The 21609-nt window shown below is 31.4% G+C and overlaps 1 protein-coding gene across 1 annotated transcript; it reads left to right on the plus strand.

Annotated features, from left to right (window-relative positions):
• The first annotated feature begins 308 nt into the window (after positions 1 to 308).
• cabp5b (calcium binding protein 5b) lies at positions 309 to 21425 on the plus strand. The gene is given in 8 exon segments (NM_001020732.1): positions 309 to 358; positions 2632 to 2799; positions 5818 to 5917; positions 8784 to 8814; positions 11311 to 11454; positions 14403 to 14512; positions 14601 to 14748; positions 21018 to 21425. Coding segments are annotated over 6 exon segments (510 nt in total). The 5' UTR covers positions 309 to 358; positions 2632 to 2799; positions 5818 to 5869; the 3' UTR covers positions 21047 to 21425.
• The last annotated feature ends 184 nt before the right edge of the window (positions 21426 to 21609 follow it).

The following is a 21609-nucleotide window of genomic DNA, read 5'->3' on the forward strand; positions in this document are numbered from 1 at the left end:
GTGATCAGCCCAGTTTACCTCTTTCTCTCTCTCTCTCTCTCTCTCTCTTTCTCTGTGTGTGTGAGTGGCGAATGGACTTTAATCCCAGCAGCCAGAACTATAGTAATGGTGGCTGTGGGATTACTGGGCTACTCTTATGCAAACACATTTTGGCATTCAAGAAAAACGCTGAGCATTAGCAATTTATGTAACAAGCAAGTCATGTATGTGTATATGCAGAGAAACACACTGACATCAGACACGATGACAGCGGGGTACGTCATGACATACAGTTCTTATATAAAACACATACACACATGTGCATTTATGATACAGCTGAAGTAAAAGCAAGACACTGCTGCGTTGAGGATCATTAGAGGTAACTTTGTTTGCTTTTTGGCCTTTTTTGTTTGCTTTTTGGCCCTCAAATAATATAATGTATAGTTGCTATATACTGTATAATTTCAAAAAGTACGATTATTTCTGATTTAATGTAACATCTGGATCCTCTTTAGATTAAAAATATATTTAAAAAATTCTTATACATTCAAGGTGTCTGTAAATAATATATTAAGAAATGCTCACTTTATTTTAAAATGATAAAAAAAAGTATATATATTTAAATGTAAATATCTAAATATGCAAATGAGGTATTGTTTCATTGTATAGGTTTTTTGTGTTTATTTCTAGCACTAAATATAAATCTATCTATATACAATACAAATTACAGTTATTTCTAATTTAATGTAACATCTGGAGCAAATAAATAATTTATTTCTTATTTAAAAAACTAAAATATGTATAATATACATTTTAATATGTAAATATTTAAATATGTAAATGAGACATTATTTTGTTAAATTGGTGTTTTTTGTATTTATTTCTAGCTCTAAATATAGATCTATCTATCTATCTATCTATCTATCTATCTATCTATCTATCTATCTATCTATACAAATATTTCTAATTTAATGTAACATCTGGAGCGAAATAAATGATATTTTTTTTTAGATTAAAAGATTCAGGATGTCTACATAATATATATAGAAATGCCCACTTATAGCATATTTACTATATTTAGTAATCTAGCATCTAGAAATCCTATATTACTAAATATAAATCTATCTATCTATCTATCTATCTATCTATCTATCTATCTATCTATCTATCTATCTATCTATCTATCTATCTATCTATCTATCTATCTATCTATCTATCTATCTATCTATCTATCTATCTATCCATCTATCTATCTACAATTACAAATTAGTTATCTCTAATTTAAAGTAACATCTGGAGCCAAATAAATTATTCGTTTTTTAGATTTAAAAAATATTTTAAAATGCTAATACATTCAGGATGTCTATATTCAATATATTAAGGAATGCACACTTTATTTTAAAATACATTTTATAAACAAAAAATATATTTCATTATGTAAATATTTAAATATGCAAATATGCAAATTATTTTATTGAATAAGTGTTTTTTTGTTCATTTCTTGCACTAAAATATTTTTTTTCCCATAATGATCTTTGCCACTGAAATAAATAAACAAACAAGTTAAATTAAAATAGAATTACAACCGAAATAGATAAAAAAATGTATAGTAAAATAAAAAGGAATAAAAAAAATTAATTAAAAATAAACTTCACAGTATTGTATATGTTTACAAAAAGACAATATAAATTGAAAAATAATTCAAATAAATAAATACCTATATGAGGTGATCTTCTACATAAAGAGAAAACCAAACAATATTGATCACATTTAAACCTGTTTGCACAGATTTCTTTATATAAATCAGTTAAAGGGGAGAGTCTTCATCTTTTCAGTATATGTGATCATAACTTGCCCTCTCTCATAAAAAATTTGCACAGATCCCTTCATTAAATATTACATTTTTTCTAGTTTTAAGTATAAAACCAGATCATATATCCACATTGAAGCTTTAGGTGGGGCTGCTGATTTCAATTACAATCATTTCTAATTTAATGAAACATCTGGAGCCAAATAATTATTCATTTTTTTTTTGATAATTAAATAATAATACATTTTTAATACATTCAGGATGTCTATATATAATATATCAGGAAATGCACACTTTATCGATTTTAAAATTACAAAAATCATTTATTTTAATATGTAATTTTTAAATATGCAAATGAGGCATTATTTTATTGAATAGGTGTTTTTTGTTCATTTCTAGCACTAAAAAAGAGTGCTTAGAGATGGTATTACATTATTATTTGTTGAATAAACTCAAAAAATATGCATGTTTATTTTAAATATGAGTTGTGATAGAAATCAACAGAAATTATTTGATAATGTATTCGAAAACAAAACTTTAAATGTGCATTTTAAAAAATTTCTTTAAATTAACCTGAAAAATAAAAACACTCAAAATCTCAGGTCCATAAAAAACCTGTATTTTTATTTTTAGCTGCAGTTATAGTGCCATTAAAATTGGATAAGTACGAAAAATCAAAGAGAAATATTATAAATAAACCAACATGACTTCTGTTAGCTATTTTGTGGTCCGATGAACTTGTTTGATCTGGTTGGATTTGATGTCTCTGACTGTATTTCTCTCTCTCTCTCTCATTCACTCACGCGTTTATACTCTTACTTGCTCTCTTCCTCTCCCTGCAGCATTTAATCATTCAGTATCTGCTGACTGACAGAAAGAAACGTTTCTTCTTGCTCCAAATTCAAGAATAGCTGGAAAGGAGAGAAGCTGACAGAAGCAAGTGGAGAACTGAGAGAAACTGCACTTCCTTTACTGCTTCCTGCTGACAAACAGAGAGAGAGAGAGAGCAGGTGAGGAGAAGAGCTGCTTTTTATTTTTTTAAATTCTTTACTCAAAAAAAAAATTAAATATGGCAATATTATTTTATCACATAACAAATTATACTACTTTCATACATTATGCACTAATATGTCTGAGAGATTTGCATATTTAGCCACAGGTCTATATTATTTTATTTAAACATATTATTCTATGCATATTACTATACAATTTATTTTACAAATTACTAAGCATGTTAAATAAGCAAATATGTTATCAAACATTAAAATTGCATTTTAAAATGTATTAAAATGGGTCATACTTGACAACAAAGTTTTATTAGTTATAATAATATTAATAATAATAATACTTGTATGGCATTTTTAATCATGTTTCAACATTAATGCGTTATTAAAATGCTAATTCAAGCTTGTTCTTTTGGACGTGTACAAACTTAATGATTTCTGGTCTGACATGTTTAAATGGTTGCCAGATATGTATGGTTTTACCTTTACACCCGACCCAGTAATAGCTATATTTGGGTACTCTAGTTCTCTGATTATTGCTAAGAGTTTCATTCTAAAACTGTGGAAATCAGATTCTGTTCCTCAATTTAAGACATGGTTAACTTATCTCACTCAAATATTGCACAATGTAGAGAGTTTGTTATGGAGTTATTGATAATCTTGTTAAGTTTTACAATCCATTTCTTGATCACCTGGACCAATATAATACAGATTCTAAGCAGCATTGTAATGCTTAATATGCTCGCTACTGCTGTCTCTTTGTATTTTCATTGAAACCGTTTATGGGCAATTCTTCAATAGAGGCACTTTTATGTCCTGTGATCATATATCCAAAAATATGTATAATTTAGTACAATTTTCTCTTTCTTTGTCAAACTAACAATAAAATCTACTTAAATTTTTTTACTAGCTTTCTATTATATTTTTTTCATATTATTCAACCTCTTTTTAGGTGTTAAAACTGTTGTCACCTTGTCGCACAGACAGAGTTTTAAAGAAAATAACATTTTAAAATATTATTTATCTGGTATCTATTATGTATCTTAATAAAGCACTAGTGAAATAATTTAAATATTTTATAGTTATTAATGTGAGTCTATATCAATATTTTTTTATATATATACAAAATATAGCTGTCGCATAGTATCAGAGTCATTTCCACCACAACACTGTAACGTCTCTTTAAAAAGTTTGTGTGAGAGATTATTTAGGTGGTTTCTATGAAAATGAATAGTGCCACCTGAGAACATGTTCAAGATGGAGGGAATTTCAAATTTGATCAACAACACGAAGAAGAAAAATCAAAGTAAATATTGCTTGATAAGGAAATACATTTATTCTACGTCATTTCCAAACATGTTGTACCTTCAAAGATGGTTTTAAAAACCAAATAAAATTAAGGTAAATGAGAGTGTTTTGTATACATGAAAGGCTAATATCAATTCAAAGCTAATCAGTGAAGCTATTTTTAATTTTTTTCACAATAAACTGTTGAAATGTCATTTCCACCACTGTCATTTCCATTACCACACACATTAAAAATATATATTTAAAAGTTCTCATCACACATTAAAAGTGTATTCACAATGTATAAGTTCATGCTCTATTTAATATGCAAATTCAGTTTATTTATTTTCTAATAAGCTCTTAACTGAATTAATATTAAATTTAGGAGTGTGACAGGTGTACAATTCAGCATACAACTAATTTATTTAAATGACAAATGTATAATTATTATATATATTGTGGAAATATTGGTTAAACTAAATACAAAAATAATATTAGACAATGTTTGACTGCCATCATTTATTTAATTTCGAAATAAAAGCTGTATATTCAGATGTGGTGGAATTGGCTTCTATCTTCTTATCTAAGTTTGTCCTGTTACAGATCTTAAAACTAGACAAATTGTTTAAACTTAGGAGGCTATGTTACGTTCATTTTGATAAAGTTTTTTTCACTCAACTTCATGGCTAAAAGTGCTCGTAGTTGTAGAATGCCCCTTATATGCCCTAATTTTTTTTTAATAATAACTTTATAATTTTTTAATCTATTTTTCTTTATTTTAATTATTATTAACATTATTTCTTTGTATTATCATGCTTGTTCCTTGTCATTTTTATTATTGTTGTGTTGTTTGGTAATAATTGAAAAATGTAAAACTAATAAAAACACTTGTTAATAAAAAATACAAATTCATGCTTGTTAACGTTAATTAATATACTGTGAGCTAAAATAATCTAACAGTAAGCCACCTTATTTCTATTAACAAATATTAATAAATACTGTAATAAATGTATTGATCATTGTTTGTTTATGATAGTTAATACATCAAATAATATTAACTAATACAACCTTATTGTAAAGTGTGACCCTACAAAGTAGTACATATTAAATTAAATAATTATTTATATAGAATGTGTTTTTTTTTCTTCGAATCATAATAAATTCATAAGTCATATTCATAACAATTTCAAAATGATTCATATTCATAATGATAATAATTAAAAGCAGTGTCACATTTTCAGAACTCTTGTTGCAAATGTTTTGGTGTTACATTCAATACTTCTATTCATATTATTCACTTGTATATACACTGTTAATGATTTTTGTAAATGACAGTACAGTTTTTAACTGTAATATGAATTGGGTTTTACTGTAGAAAACGTTTGCAGTATGTTACTGTATTTTAAATGTGCATTGTGAGAATTACTTGTATATATTCAACAGTAAAGATATACATACAATTTTGCAAATCTATATCTATAGAGCAAAATAAATGGTGCTGTAAATGTAAATACAGTATTTTTGCTTTAACTGATTTACAGTAAGTTACTGTAGATTCCACAGGAAATTGTTTACTACACTATACTGTACTTTACAAAATACAATTATCAAAACAGCAAACAATTACAAAGCAACAGCAAATGACACTTAAAACATACAGTATGAAGATGATGTGAAATTAGAAAGTACATTACTCTCTTGTGAAACGTTCTCTGATGATCTTTGTGTTATTTATAGCATTGAAAAGTCATTTTTGAAGAGGCTCAGAAGAAACTCAAAAGAAGCTGTCATGAGTCTAGGGCCGGCTTGCATTTTCCTAAGAGGATCTAAAAATGCAGTAAGTCTTTTTGTTTTTAATGTATTAACAATGACTTGTTTATTTATTTAGCATTTTGTCCTGTTTTCTGAAATGAGTGATTGCAAAAAAAAAAAACTATTTATACAAATACAAAGGCTATAACTCTAGGTTTCTATATCCTATGATTACTTTTTTCCTCAATATATAGTCAAAAATAAAGGTTCTTAAATGGCATCAGTGGTTTAATTGGGGACAGTTTTAAAATTGGTTTAAAATAGAAGAAATAAAAAAATTACAATTCTGTCATTGTTTCAGTTTCTTTATTCTGTTGAACACAAAAATGATGTCTTGAAAAATGTCAGAAACCTGTAACCATTAACTTCCATAGCATTTGTTTTTTTTCTACCATGGAAGTCAATGGTTACAGGTTTTCAGCATTCTTCATAATATCTGCTGAGTGTTCAATAAGATAAAAGTCTGGAACCACTTGAGGCAGAGTATACATTTTCATTTTTTGGGTGAACTATCCCTTTAACGTCTTTATTCTGAAAGAAAGCTTCAAGTTATAAAAGACTGTAGGACTTTGCAGGCACCTGTCAATTTATCTTTTAGACTTTTTAGCCTTACTCAAAATGAGTTTTTCTTGTAATGACAACTTCAGCTGATCTTACAACACCAATGTACAATTTTATTCATATGCATATTCTTAAAATTTTAAATAAAAGGGATACATTTATATACAATTTGCCTGATTATATACAACATTTTATTCTTGTTTTTTTGGGCTAGTTTGTGGGGGTTGGAGGCTGTTCAGGAAGTAATTTCAGAATTATGCTTAATACTTGATACTTAAACTAATTCTTAAAACTGACACTTAAAGTCCTCCCTGTACAAACATTTAGCTATAATTTGTCAAAATAAATGAAACGAGAGTTTTGAAGCTGACTTCATCCAATGCCACACATTTATTGTTTAATAATCTAATAGTTTAATAGTAACAACAACAATAATATTAATAATAACAACGATAACAATAATATTAGTAATAATAATAATGAGTGTAATAGTAATAATTAGTATTTAATATTATTAAAAATGTATTATAATAGTAAGTTTCAATAAAATATAATAATATTAATAATAATAATAATAATAAATAATAAATATTTTCCTTATTTACCCACATTTTTTAACACTTTCAGCAACTGTGCAACACTAAAATTAATCATGTTCTTATTGTTTACAGCAATATTATATACCCCACTACCATTTTGGCTGATTGAAAAAAAAATAATTTAATTGCCAGTGCTACCTTATCACTAAAGATTACCGTTTGTCAATACGCGCACAAATGTGATCTTAGAATCGAGAAGCAGCACCACTAATAAGTGTTTGCGTAAGCAAAAGAAAGCAGGCGAATAAAAGGATGTGCAGGTGCACAGTCAGACACATGCAAACCTTGCTCACTGACGACAGTGTCTGCACACAGCTCATGTGATGTGCGCGAGTGCTTAAAAGCTTCCATGTCCTGTTTCCTTGCGCAAAGCAACCATGCCTGGAAACGCAACTGGTGCGATCGTTTCTCCTTGAAACACACTGGAAGAAAAGCGGTGCTCATCCCTGCACAGTCCTGCTAAGAGCTCAAGATTGTTTTGTAAGCAGCAGTGGTTGCTGTTTTCACTTTAACCAATCTTTGAATGAATTATTAATGAGCCTAACGTTAAACATGTGTCCACGATTATCCTTGGATTATTGCAGACAGAATGTTTTTCACCTGCCTTCTTTTGCTTACAGTTGTTTTTGTTATTGTGGTTTAATTCTCAAAACTCATTTCTAATAACTGATTTATTTTATCTTTGCCATGATGACAGTAAAAATTATTTTACTAGATATTTTTGTATGTAGCTTAAAGTGACATTTAAAGGCTTTATCTAGGTGAATTAGGTTAACTAGGCACGTTAGGGTAATTAGGCAAGTTATTGTATAATGATGGTTTGTTCTGTAAACAATTGAAAAAAAATAGCTTAAAGGGGCTAATAATTTTGACCTTAAAATTGTTTTTAAAAAATTCAAAGCTGCTTTTATTGTAGCCGAAATAAAACAAATAAGACTTTCTCCAGAAGAAAAAATATTATCAGACATACTGTAAAAAATTCCTTGCTCTGTTAAACATCATTTGGGAAATATTTTTAAAAAATTAAATTAAATTTAAATGGGGGCTAATAATTCTGACTTCAACTATATATATATATATATATATATATATATATATATATATATATATATATATATATATATATATATATATATATATATATATATATATATATATTTCCCTAGATTTTTTTATACTTATTGAAATATTCAAAGCATTGATTGCCTTATGTTGATGTTGTTTCTGCTGAGGATTTGTTTTTCATACATTTTTGTAGCTACATCTACCTACACCAAACTTACCCATATTCCACAACAATAGCAGCAAATCTATTTAAGCAATATATAAAACGATCTATTATAGTAAAAGATACTGGGACAAAAACTCCTTTTGGAAGAACTGGCTATTTACATTAAATAACTTTTTTTTACTAAACTTTGCCTGACCTCTAACAATACAAATCTGGTAATACCATAAATATCTTGCCTGACTTCAACGACCTCTCTTATGTTTTTGGGTATACTATACAGTAAGAGATTAATGAGCGCCTGCAGAAAATACAATAATATCTCCTGTATATGTGAGCAAACAATATTTAAAATCGGTCCCAAGACATCAACAGCAGATTGTTGCTTACATAGAGCTTACATAAAGGTCAAGCTCAGTTCTGCTGAATGCAGAAAAACTCAGGGTAAATATGTCAAAGTGATGCACATACTTGATGCATTTCTGACTGTTTCTGTTTTACAGCACCGTCCTCTTGCTGACGAGGAGATAGATGGTAAGATTTACTGTGTTTACTGTGTTATACAAATGTGACTGCATCAAACCCAAAATCAAAAACAATATATATTATTGATTTTTACTGTATTAAACTGATTTTTTTCTGGTTTGTCTACATAACCGGATTTACCTTATAGAATAAGACAGATGTGAAATGCCAGATGTCGATGCAAATCAGTAAAACTGTTTTTGTTTTATGATCTTTTTTTTTTTCATTTAAAACAATAAAAAACTGTTGCAACTAATTAATACTATTCGTAATGTGCAAAAAAAAAAAAAAAAAAAAAAAACAACCTCGAACTCCCACCTTTATCCCTTACTAACTGCTTTGCAGACATCAAATCCTGGTTCACCTCAAACTTCCTGAAATTAAATGAAAATAAAACTGAACTTCTTATAGGTACACAATCTACTTTGAACAAATCACATAGCTTTTCTATTCCCACAGATGTTTCTGTCATTACCCCCTCCCCTCAGGTTAAGAGTCTGGGGCTCTTCTTTAAAACTCTCCTTCATTCACTGCACATGTTAATAATTTCACCCGGTCCTTCCCTTACATCTTATTTAGCTGCCATTCTTGTTCATAGTTTAGACACATCCCGTTTAAACTAATGTAATTCCCTTCTGTTTGGCCTCCCTAAAAAAACTAATAGATAACAAATGGTAAAAAACGCTGCAGCCCGTATTATCACTAAAACTCCCTCTATCTGTCACATCACACCCATTCTACAACACTTTCACTGGCTTCCCATCTTTTTCAGAATTAATTACAAAATACTTCTTCTCGCTTTTAAAGCCATCCAGAATCTCGCTCCTCCATACCTTGCTAATCTTGTTCACATCGCCACACCTTCTCGAACGGTCAGGTCTTCTTCTTCCATTCACCTCATTGTTCCCTCCATCCGCCTTGTCACCATGGGGAGCAAATCCTTCAGCCACTCTGCTCCTCAGCTTTGGAATTCTCTTCCATCTGATCTCCGTTTTTAAATTTAAATCCAAACTCAAAACACATCTGTTTAGAACAGCTTATTCACTTTAACCTAACTGCATTTTTATAGTTTGTATTGTATTCTATTGACTTTGATTGTGTTTTCTTTTTTAACTGATTGTTCTAGCTGTACTGTACGGTGACCTTGAGTGTCATGAAAGGCGCCTTTAAATAAAATGCATTATCATTATTATTATTATTATTATTATTATTAAAATAATAAAAAATTAAGTGAACATTTTTTTGACATTTTGATAAGATTCTTACTGCAAACGTGTGATGACAATTTGCCGTTATATATACAATTTTTGCATATTTATTTGGAAGGAAAATAAAATGTACATACAATAAAATAATAAACACCACTGTTTCATTCTTTCTATATATTTGATAAATTATGAATTATTTCTAATATAATATCTGGTGCCAAATAAATGATTTGTTTTTAGATATTTACTTTTTTATTTTAAAAACTAAAATACATTTCATGATGTTTTAGTATTTGACAGACATCTTGTATATTTTAAAACATTTTTCATATATTGATATTATGCAGAGGTCTATTTTAATTTTATTAACCTTGTTATGTATTAATTCAGTTAATAAAATTGTATATTACATATAAATAATATGTATGTATATTATATTATTATATACTACACAGTTAAATATTCTTTTCTTTTTATATTCAAGAAGTGTCCTAGAATGTGTTTTGTTACTAGAAGATTAATATATAAATGAAACAAAAAAACAACAGTGGCATGTTTGATTCTTGTTGAAAAAGTAATAACAATTTGGTTTTATATTTGATCTTGTTGAATTCTAACATTATCAACAGCTCAAGCAATTAAACCGAGTTAAATTAAAAAATATAAATGAATCGCATATTATTTCCTTTTTTTCTTTTCTTTCTTTCCTTAATGACAAAGTTCAGTGAGTTTGAAATGAGAATAAGCAAAGAGCATCTTAAACTTCAGTACAAAATGTCAAAAAATAAACGTCACATACTTACTCCAATGGTTTTTGATCTAAAAATTGAAATATTTGTCATTTAAATATTGCTGGATGCAGGAAAAAACAGCCATTGACTACCATAGTGTTTTTAATTACAACACTGTAAGGCAAGAAGGCAAGAATTATTTTTATGTTGCTTTAACTTGTTAACCATGTTAATCAGGTTTCAAATACATTTTTGAGTCATGAAAACTATAACTTATAATTTAAAATTCTAATATTTTAATCAGTCTGACTGAAGTAAGTTGAGATGACTAGAAAAGTTAATTTGATTCAACTAAAAAAGTCAGGTCAGAAATAATGTTTTTACACTGTTATTTGCATGTCAGTGGCTGCTTTTTTCCAACATTTTTCAGAATACCTCATTTTGTGTTCAACAGAAGAAAAATAATTGTTATACGAGTTTGAGGAAATCGTGAGGACTTTTTTTCCCTTTAAAGAGTTTGTCATTTACCCAGAACCCATGTGTGTATGTGCATGTGTGTGTTTCAGAGCTGCGCGAGGCGTTCACTGAGTTTGATAAGGATAAGGATGGTCTGATCAGTTGTAAGGATCTGGGAAACCTGATGAGGACGATGGGCTACATGCCCACTGAGATGGAACTGATTGAACTGAGCCAGAACATCAACATGAACCGTGAGATTTTGAAATGTTTTCATAATTCATCTGTTTGTGTTGGCCGTGGGATTTTACAGTGCATAGTGAGCACTGGTGTACATGTAAACTGACTTGCAGTTCCCTTCCACTGATTCAAGCTCTGATGAATGTCATGTAGAGTTCTGTTGCTGTGAAGAGTTTTCAAACCCAATGCATGTCTTAACAATGCCTTAATCCATGGTCACTTTGCTGAGCATGTGAAATTCTGATGGTGTTGAGAGAAAGGGAGTAAAAAAATAAGATGATTGACATTAATAAAGCGAACCTTCTAGCATGAGCTTGCGTTTCTGATTTGCATTATTCACATACATATGAATGGAAGTCATTGGTGAAAGTGCAGTGTGACCTTTATGTTTTATTCTTTGTTAGATTGAAAACAAATTGATGAAATTTGGAGTATGGTAAACCTCTATGTATAGATGCGGTGTGTATTGGTTAACTGATTGGTAGACTGATTGGTTGGTTGACTGGTTGGTTGGTTGGTTGGTTGGTTGACTGGTTGGTTGCTTGGTTAATTGACTAGTTGATTGATTGGTTGACTGACTGTTTGTCTGGTTACCTGGCTGTTTGATTGGTTGGTTGGTTGGTTGGTTGGTTGGTTGGTTGGTTGGTTGGTTGGTTGGTTGAATGGTTGGTTGACTGGTTGGTTGGTTTGTTGGTTGGTTGGTTGACTGGTTGACTGGTTGGTTAACTGGTTGCTTGGTTAATTGACTAATTGATTGACTGGTTGACTGGCTGTTTGTCTGGTTAACTGGCTGTTTGATCGGTTGGTTGGTTGGTTGACTGATTGGTTGATTTACTGGTTGGTTGGCTAATTGGTTGTTTGGTTGACTGGTTGGTTAGTTGACTGGATGGTTTGTTTACTGGTTGGTTGGCTAATTGGTTGTTTGGTTGACTGGTTGGTTAGTTGACTGGATGGTTTGATTACTGGTTGGTTGGCTAATTGGTTGTTTGGTTGACTGGTTGGTTAGTTGACTGGATGGTTTGTTTACTGGTTGTGGGATTGGGTAACTGGTTGTTTGGCTGGTTGACTGGTTGGTTGGTTGATTGGTTGCTTGGTTGGTTGACTAGTTGGTTGATTGGTTGACTGACTGTTTGGTTAACTGATTGTTTGATCGTTTGGTTGGTTGGTTTGTTGGTTGACTGGTTTGTTGACTGAGTGGTTGTATGGTTGACTGGTTGTTTATTTGTTTGGTTGGTTGGTTGGTTGGTTGCTTGCTTGCTTGACTGGTTGTTGTATTGGTTGAGTAGTTGTTTAATTGGTTGACTGGTTGGCTGGTTGGTTGGTTGATTGGTTGGTTGACTGGTTGGTTGATTGTTCAACTGGCTGTTTGTCTGGCTGACAGGTTGTTTGATCGGTTGGCTGGTTGATTAGCTGTTTGACTGATTGGTTGACTAATTGGATAGCATGACTGGATGGTTGGTTGACTGATTGCTTGGTTGATTGACTGATTGACTAATTGGTTGTTTGGTTGACTGGTTGGTTGGTTGACTGGTTGGTTGACTGACTGGTTGGTTGGTTGCTTGACTGGTTGTTCAATTGGTTGAGTGTTTGTTTGAATGGTAGACTGGTTATTTGGTTGGTTGGTTGGTTGGTTGGTTAACTAGTTGGTTGATTGGTTGACTGGTTGGTTAACTAGTTGTTTGACTGGTTAACTGGTTGGTTGTTTGTTTGTTTGTTTGGTTGGTTGACTGGTTGGTTGCTTGCTTACTAGCTTGACTGGTTGTTCAATTGGTTGAGTGTTTGTTTGATTGGTAGACTGGTTGATTGGTTGGTTGGTTGGTTGGTTGGTTAACTAGTTGGTTGATTGGTTGACTGGTTGGTTAACTAGTTGTTTGATTGGTTGACTGGTTGGTTGGTTGGTTGGTTGGTTGGTTGGTTGGTTGGTTGGTTGGTTGGTTGGTTGGTTGGTTGGTTGACTGGTTGGTTGGTTGGTTGGTTGGTTGGTTGGCTGGTTGCTTGGTTAATTGACTAGTTTATTGATTGGTTGACTGGTTGGTTAATTGGTTGACTGGCTGGTTGGTTGACTGGTTGGTTGGTTGATTCATTGACTGGTTGTTTGATTGGTTGACTGTTTGATTGGTTGACAGTTTGATTGGTTGACTGATTGCATTGTTTTACTGGTTGGTTGGTTGGTTGGTTGGTTGGTTGACTGGTTGCTCACCCTATAGCATTTAGTCTGTACCTTTTAGGTGTGCACTAGTATCATCACGTTAGTAATAGCACTAGTACACTACATTTATTGGACGTGAAATGATATATTATGCACAAACCACATGAATAACAGCCACTATGACAGTTTCTATTAAACACTAGTCTTTTTAAACTAACAAAATATATTATCTACAACACTTTAATGAATGCCACAGCATAGTATTATAATGAAGTACTGATAATTAAAAAAAAATACTTGCTCATGGTAAATTGTGTACCTTAATTATGGTAAACTGTTAAGATTTGCATTTTGTTATTGTTTATATTACTATGGTAACTATAGAATTACCAAAGCAGATTCATTGAAGTACTTTACCAAGGTAGGACTAAAATCCTAAAAATACTATTTAATTTAAATTACTACAGTAATTGTTCATTTCTTCTTATATCAACTGTTAGGAAAATGTAATAAATCATACATTAAAAAGAAGAAACAAAAACAAACCAAAAGACACGTGGCTTTGTCTCTTGCCATATGCCTCTCAAATCTGTTTTCGGATGCTCAGTCAGTGTACTTTGTATTAATGCCTGCTGGTGATTTAGAGTAAAACACTCCAGATTATTCTCTTGATCCATCCAAGTTCAGTCTATTTGTAAGTCGCTTTGAACAAAAGCATCTGTTAAACGACTAAATCTATAAACGTCATGTAAATGTATTGATTCATCACTTTTTCCTCTGCTTACCTTTACTCTGCATCTCTCTCTTTTTCAGTCGGAGGAAGTGTCGATTTTCAGGATTTTGTGGATCTCATGGCTCCAAAGCTGCTGGCAGAAACAGCTGGAATGATTGGAATAAAAGAGTTAAAAGATGCATTTAAAGAGGTATTTTTTAATCATTCAGTTTACCAAACATATTCTCATTTAACAGCATAAATGAGTGTAGGTATTTGATGGTGTGTTTTCTGTGTAGTTTGATATGGACGGTGACGGATCGATCACCACTGAAGAACTGAGGCTTGCAATGCTGAAACTGTTAGGTGAAAACACGAACAGGAGGGAAGTAGAAGCCGTGGTCCGAGAAGTAGACAACAATGGAGATGGGACTGTCGATTTTGAGGGTGAGTAAGAATCAATGCAACAAATTTACATGCTTGTATTTAGCAAACACTTATTTTCAAAGTGACTTTCAAAAGAGGCCATTTGTCAAAGTGTAAGGCTGCACAACATTAGGAAAATCTTGTAATACTTTGTTTTTCTGTGATACACATATTACGTTATGAATACAATTTCATCACATGGCTTAAATATGTCTATTAGGAAATAAATTATTCATTTAGATTAACTGGGGTGATTTTGTAAGGGTGTGAATCATGTATAAAAATTAATAAACAAATTGCAAGCAAGAATAATTACCATAGAGCAACAAAAAAGTAAAATAAACAGTACTTTCCGAAGAGTATTCAGAATGTAAAATGTAAACAAAATAACGCTGTATGGTCTGTATTGTAATAAATCAGTAAAATTATTCTTCATTAAAATGTCTTGAATGCTTTAAACTCTCTTGAAATGCCTATAAAACACATGTAAATGATGCAAGTTTTTGCTCTTTTATGGTTATTCTTTGCAACGAATTTCATGTATTCTCTACTGTTGTGATGATCAACTACAATCCATCAACATTGCATGTCCCGCGATGTGACTATTGTGGACAAATATTGCATTATTGATGCTGAAATTATATATTGTTACATTTCATACCTATCATATCTATCAGATCATTGCTCTATTAAACACAAAAGAAGATATTTTGAAAAATGTTGAAAATCTGTATCAATTGACTTTCATAATAACGTTTTTTTTTTCTACTATGGAAGTCGGTTGTTAGCAGCCCTATCAAAGAGGCAACAATGGTCAGACCTATACTACAGCCAATATTATAATCATATTAAACCCGGTACACAGCAAAAGCTATAGCAACAGTGAAAAATGACTGTGTTGGCTGCAACTGCTCCCATCTGGACCAAAAAGCTGCATGTGAACACACCAAAGGACTGAAACGAGAACATTCTATGCGTCAGAGTAAGAGGATGTATCTCTTCATACCCAAAGATGGCAGTATCTGTATTGTCATATACTGTCAGACACAAAAGGCAACCTGGAACTAGTGCTGCACACATACAAATCATAAACAAAGTTGAAATTTTTTATTGTGCAAATATGTCAGATATTCTGATAATATTACAAATACTGAACAATTGTGATGAAAATGACAGTATGCTTCTTTGTGTTAATATAGTTATAATTAGAAAACTGGATTAGTACGACATAAGTAGGGCCAGACGGAATCTGCTGATGTTTTTTGCTATTTCTGCTGAAAACTTTGGCAAAAATCTGCAGATTTCTGCGGAATTATTTTGGGAGTATCATAACTAAAACATTAATATGTGAAATAAAAAATAATATCTTTTTAACTTTTATTTAATGTTTAAAATGCAAATCCAATTAGATCCACTTTATTTGATAAACAAAGCAAGTCTCTCATATAGTATATCCCGTAAAAGAGAAAATGACCTTACAAACTGTATTGTGAATGAATCATATGAACATTTTCACATTAGTCAATAATATTACTGTAATTAATTTAAAAACTGAATAGATATAGATTTACACACATTTACTCAAGTAAATAAACAGAATTAATGATGGGCGAAAAATCTGCTTAAATCTGTGTGCACAGATTCCCTGTGGGCCTATAATGCCTAGTTCAGACTGCATGATTTTAGCCCCGATTTTGACTCGCTAAAAGGTTTTGAGAAATCGCCAACAAATGCCTGAAATGCCAGGCAAATCGGTGCTCGTGCACGTGACAATCACACAGTATGAACTATCAGAGATGCGATCTGAGAGAATCTCCGATGAGTCGCAGTTGCCTGTGAGATATTTGGCATGCTAAATATCTGGAGCTGTCGGCGATGCAAATCATGTCGCGTGAAATAAATTTTGACTGAAAATAACATCGGCGATCGTCTACAGCCAATGAGAGAGCAGCATTTGGAGGTTGGGGGAGAAGTTAAAAGCGCTTATTTTCGGTTTATTTGGACCCAAGAAATGGAGGAAAAACTAGTGTGGGTTTGACAGAAGCGCCCGTGTCTGTTTGACGTGTCATACAGAAAGTTAAAAAAGAAAGTTGAGGAGAAATTGCTAATTCTCTTCAGACCCAGGTGAGCAAATATGTACATTTTCTACCTCATAAAAGGCTTCTTTCTCATTATGTAGTTAATAACAAAAGATATACTACGTGTTTTTGGCTGCGAGACATAGTTTGGACAAAGTTGTCTGCGATTCTTCCTATTGTAAATTCATGCAATGTGAAAGCCCCTGTCGTCAATCCATCTTGCAGTGTAAACAAAGCAGCGACAAAACGCTTGCCTAGATAGTCATGCAGTGTGAAAACATCCGTGACACGGCTACTTTGAAAACCACGCAGTCTGAACTCGGCATAAGTATATTTTGATAATATTTTGTACAGTATACACTGTAATTATATTATACACTAGTATTATACACTGTTATTTATTATTGCGGCAGCACTGTTGTCAGCAATTTACATAAACTGCCCCTTTACTGTAATCTACCTGTAAATTTGTTTTGGAGTAGGAGGGTACTACCGCAATTTCATTTTACAGTAAAATAGCCTTACCACAACTTCTTTTTTATGGTAAAACGCCGTTTACCACATTTTAATTTTACAGTATGAGATTTTTTACAGTACTTTTACTGCAATTTATTTCCATTTTACACCCTGACAGATTGTCCCACCTCCCATTCAAAAAGTAGATAGCACATTTTGATGATGCAATATAATTGTAAATTAGGGTTGGGCGATGTTGACCAATTTGGCATCATACGATGTCCAATGTGAAACATCGTGATGGACGATGGCATCGACTATCAACCCAACTCCAGTGTAAATTTGAATGTGGAGTAGAATGATATGAAGCTGTAATATCACCCTAACCTACCTACCATTCAAATACAGTGTTGATAGCATAATTTAATGGGTAGGATCAAATCTCAGGACACCTGTAGAACAAATCCTTTATTTTCAGCATTTACTATTGAATTTAACAAATTCCAAACAACTGACGAGATCATGTGTAACAGTATTTGTATTATTCACTGTTATAATATGCATTTTAAATGGTTTACAAAAGTAAATTTCATCCATCGGTATGTTTTTAAATACACTCCGTGATACAAGATTTTTATTAATAATTTTAGTTAGCTGTCTCATTTTGGATGTAACTACAGTAGCAGTACTTAATTACAGTAAAATACCACTAATAGTATGCAGTAAGTTACTGTAAAAGGTTTTAAATTACCCACAGTGCAGTGCATATTATGAAGCAAATTGTAAAGAATGTATGTAGTATTTTACTGGCCGTTTTTGCAGTAAATATCGGTAAAATTGCAGTAAAGTCTAACAGTGTGTCAAACTTTTATTCATTCAGTAACAACATTCCAATCATCCAATCAGATTAGATGGGCTGTACCATATATGGTTTCAGCATCGACATCTCAAAGTGCACATCTGCAATAGTCACATCACAAGTTGACCAGGAGCCACACTTGGGAATGCATGTCCTTTGCGAATTAATTGCAATGTTTAACCATTGTGTAATTACTAAAGTTCCTAATTTGCATGTTTTTTTTGTCTGATAAACATATCAAGAGAGTTTAAAGGATTCAAGGACAGGAAACAATAAGATATATAGCTTTAACATAGATTTATATAGTGAAGACACTGCAGTGTCATTTTACATTTGAGTAGAATAATGCGTGCAGATACAAAATCACCCCAGAAATAACAAATTCCAAACATATAGAGCCATATAGAGATTTTATATCACAATATATGTCATAAAAAATATTGCGATGTCATTTTTGTCCAATTTTGTGCGGCCCTAATGTACACAGTTTATGCTTAAGCCTAAGATTAGGCTTAAAATCAGGGTCAGGTGCTTTTATTCCCCTATCATTGTCCTCTGATTTGGGTTAGGTTTAGGGATTAGGTCTGGATTCAATTTTTGGACAGGAACGATGTTCCGGAATCAACACAATATGTTGACCCATATCTAACTCTGCAAAAGCAGGACATGCTCTCGGAATACACTGTTTGAACAGATGTGGCAAATCATTATTTTACATTAGTTATTTCAACGAATATGACATTATTTCCTTACCTTATAAAACAATGATAATTGAATGGGAAAATAGAAATAAGATTTTAGTTTACATTTTGATTTTTGTGTTAAAAAAAGATTGGTTACACTATATTTTAAGGTGTCTTTGCTACAGTGTAGATATTGATTTAATTTAACTTAAAATAATTACACATGCTTGCTATATGGTTAGGGTTAAAATGTGGGTAATACCTTGAAGGAATAGTTCATTACTTACTTAAAATTGACTTGTTCCAAACCTGTTTGAGATTTTTTGTTGTTAAAAACAAAAGAAGATATTTTGAAAAATGTTAAAATCCTGTAACAATTGACTTCCATGATATTTATTTTTCCTACCATGGAAATTAGTAGTTAAAGGTTTCCAAAATTAACTTGTTCTGTTAAACACAAATAAAATTATTTAGATTTTTTTTTTATGTAACCAGTGACTTCCATAATATCTGTTTTTCCTAATCTGGAAATTGGTAGTTACAGGTTTCAACCTTTTTTGTTCTGTTAAACACAAAATAAGATATTTTGAAAAATGTTGAAAACCTGTAACCATTGACTTCCATAATATTTGTTTTTCCTATAAGAAAGTCAGTATTTACAGGTTTCCAACATTTTTTTGTTCTGCTAAACACAAAGGAAGATAATTTGAAAAATTTTTGGAAACCTGTAACCACTGACTTTCATTGTATTTAGTTTGCCTACTATGGAAATTGGTGCTTAAAGGTTTCCAAATTTTTTGTTCTGTTAACTACAAATAAACATATTTTGAAAATGTTGAAAACCTGTAACCATTCATTTCAATGTTTGTTTTTCGTACTCAGTAGTTACAGGTTTCCAACATTATTTGTTCTGTTGAAAACAAAAGAAGATATTTTTTTAAAATGTTGAAAACCTGTGACCATTGAGTTCAATAATATTTATTTTTTCTACTGTGGAAGTCTGCATACAGGTTTCAAACATTTTTATTCTGTTAAACTCAAAAGAATATATTTTGAAAAATGGTAAAACCTCTAACCATTAACTTCCATAATACTTGTTTTTCCTATGAAAGTCATCAGTTATAGGTTTCCAACATTCTTCTAACTATCGTCTTTTGTGTTTAAAATAAAAAATTAACTAGTTTAAAACAAGTCAATGGTGGATAAATGATGACAGAAGTTTCATTTTTGGGTTATTGCTGTAAAATAAAGTGTTAGCAGTTCTGTTTTTTGCAGCCCCTTTGAAAGTTTTTGCAGAGTTGACCTGGTTAAGAACCACTGTATAGCATTCACACAGTACAAAATCTACAGTAGAACCGTTTTACATAAAGAAATGCATGGACATTTAGTCCAGCTGGACCTGTTTAAGTAATTAGCTTTAAGTGTGTCCTTTAATATGTTAATGCTGGAACAGTTTAAGTATTTCAGTAATTAATCAAGTGTTCCCAAACATCCACAGATGACCCAGACGTAAAAAAGTGGGTCATAGCTATGCACAGTGACCATTTAAGCTCAAAATGTGCCACGAGCACACACACTCATGTGTCATGGACAGCAGGTGTGATCAAATGAGAGATCAAAAACGTGCTTGTTTGAAATTAAATTAATTACATTAGTTAATCAGTTTGTGTGTAGTTTTAAATCATATAGGCAGAGACACGTAATAAACATACGTTAAAATGTGTTTAGTTATTAAGTTAACTTACACTATAAGCACTGATTTCCCAGTGCAGTACGATTTGTTAATTTAAAAAAATTTTTTTTTCATTATTTATGTATTTTTTCTGCATTACATTTTGGCCAGATCTCTTGAAAAAAACAGATTTTAATCTTGAGGGATTAACCCACAATCTTAAAAATAAGGCTTTTAAAGGTTTTTTTTCTTTTTCTTTTTGTACCATCAAGACCTGTTTAGTGAATTTTCTCACACTTTCTTAGTTTGAACAACATTGAATGATCTAAAAACGTGGAACTAAACCTAATTTAAATCCCATTTAATTCCAATCAACAAATGGGTCATTAAAATATCATATAAACACTAAGAAAACTGGCTATTGGTTTAAGTAAGAAGATAAATTAATGGCATTTTAGTGCTAAAACACAGAAATAATCTCACAGTACACAGCTGTAGCTCTCTACCTAAAAATGTCTTGTTTTTTTATTTCTCTCCTTTAGAATTTGTCAAAATGATGTCTAAAAATTGAGAAGACACCTGGGATCCTGAGAAAAAAATAACAAATCACTCAAGGGATGGAAACAACTGCATCAGAGACTCATTCAAACCGTCACTAAAGTCACTGGATATTACGCTATGCATATGGAAACTGTATTTTATACTACATTTTGTTTGTACGTTTATATCTTATGCTCTGTTTCGCTTTGTTCGATGACCTAAAACGAATAAACGATGCACTCTTAAGAACTCTGTAAAATGATGATGTCATATATCATTGTTATGTAACAATATTTCAGAGATATGTATGTATTTATTTATAACATATCTGACATACATGTACTGAATTGGATTGCATCTTTCACTGGGCACGCATGCTTGAACTTTTGGCATTAAACCAAGTAAAAATCTCTGTTATTAATTTTGCATTAATCTGTGTGTGTGCATGTGTGTGTGTGTGTGTGTCCTGAAACAGTAATTAGATCATCTAGGCTTTAGTTAAGCTCATCAGTGAAAATGACAAACGTCATCAGAGGACTGGACTGCAGTCTATCCTCCCGGTAATTTATGGAAGGCATTAGGACAATAGTTTAT

The sequence above is a fragment of the Danio rerio genome, chromosome 3 (genome assembly GCF_052040795.2).
Source record: "Danio rerio strain M-AB ecotype USA chromosome 3, GRCz13ab, whole genome shotgun sequence".
NCBI classification, from domain to species: domain Eukaryota; kingdom Metazoa; phylum Chordata; class Actinopteri; order Cypriniformes; family Danionidae; genus Danio; species Danio rerio.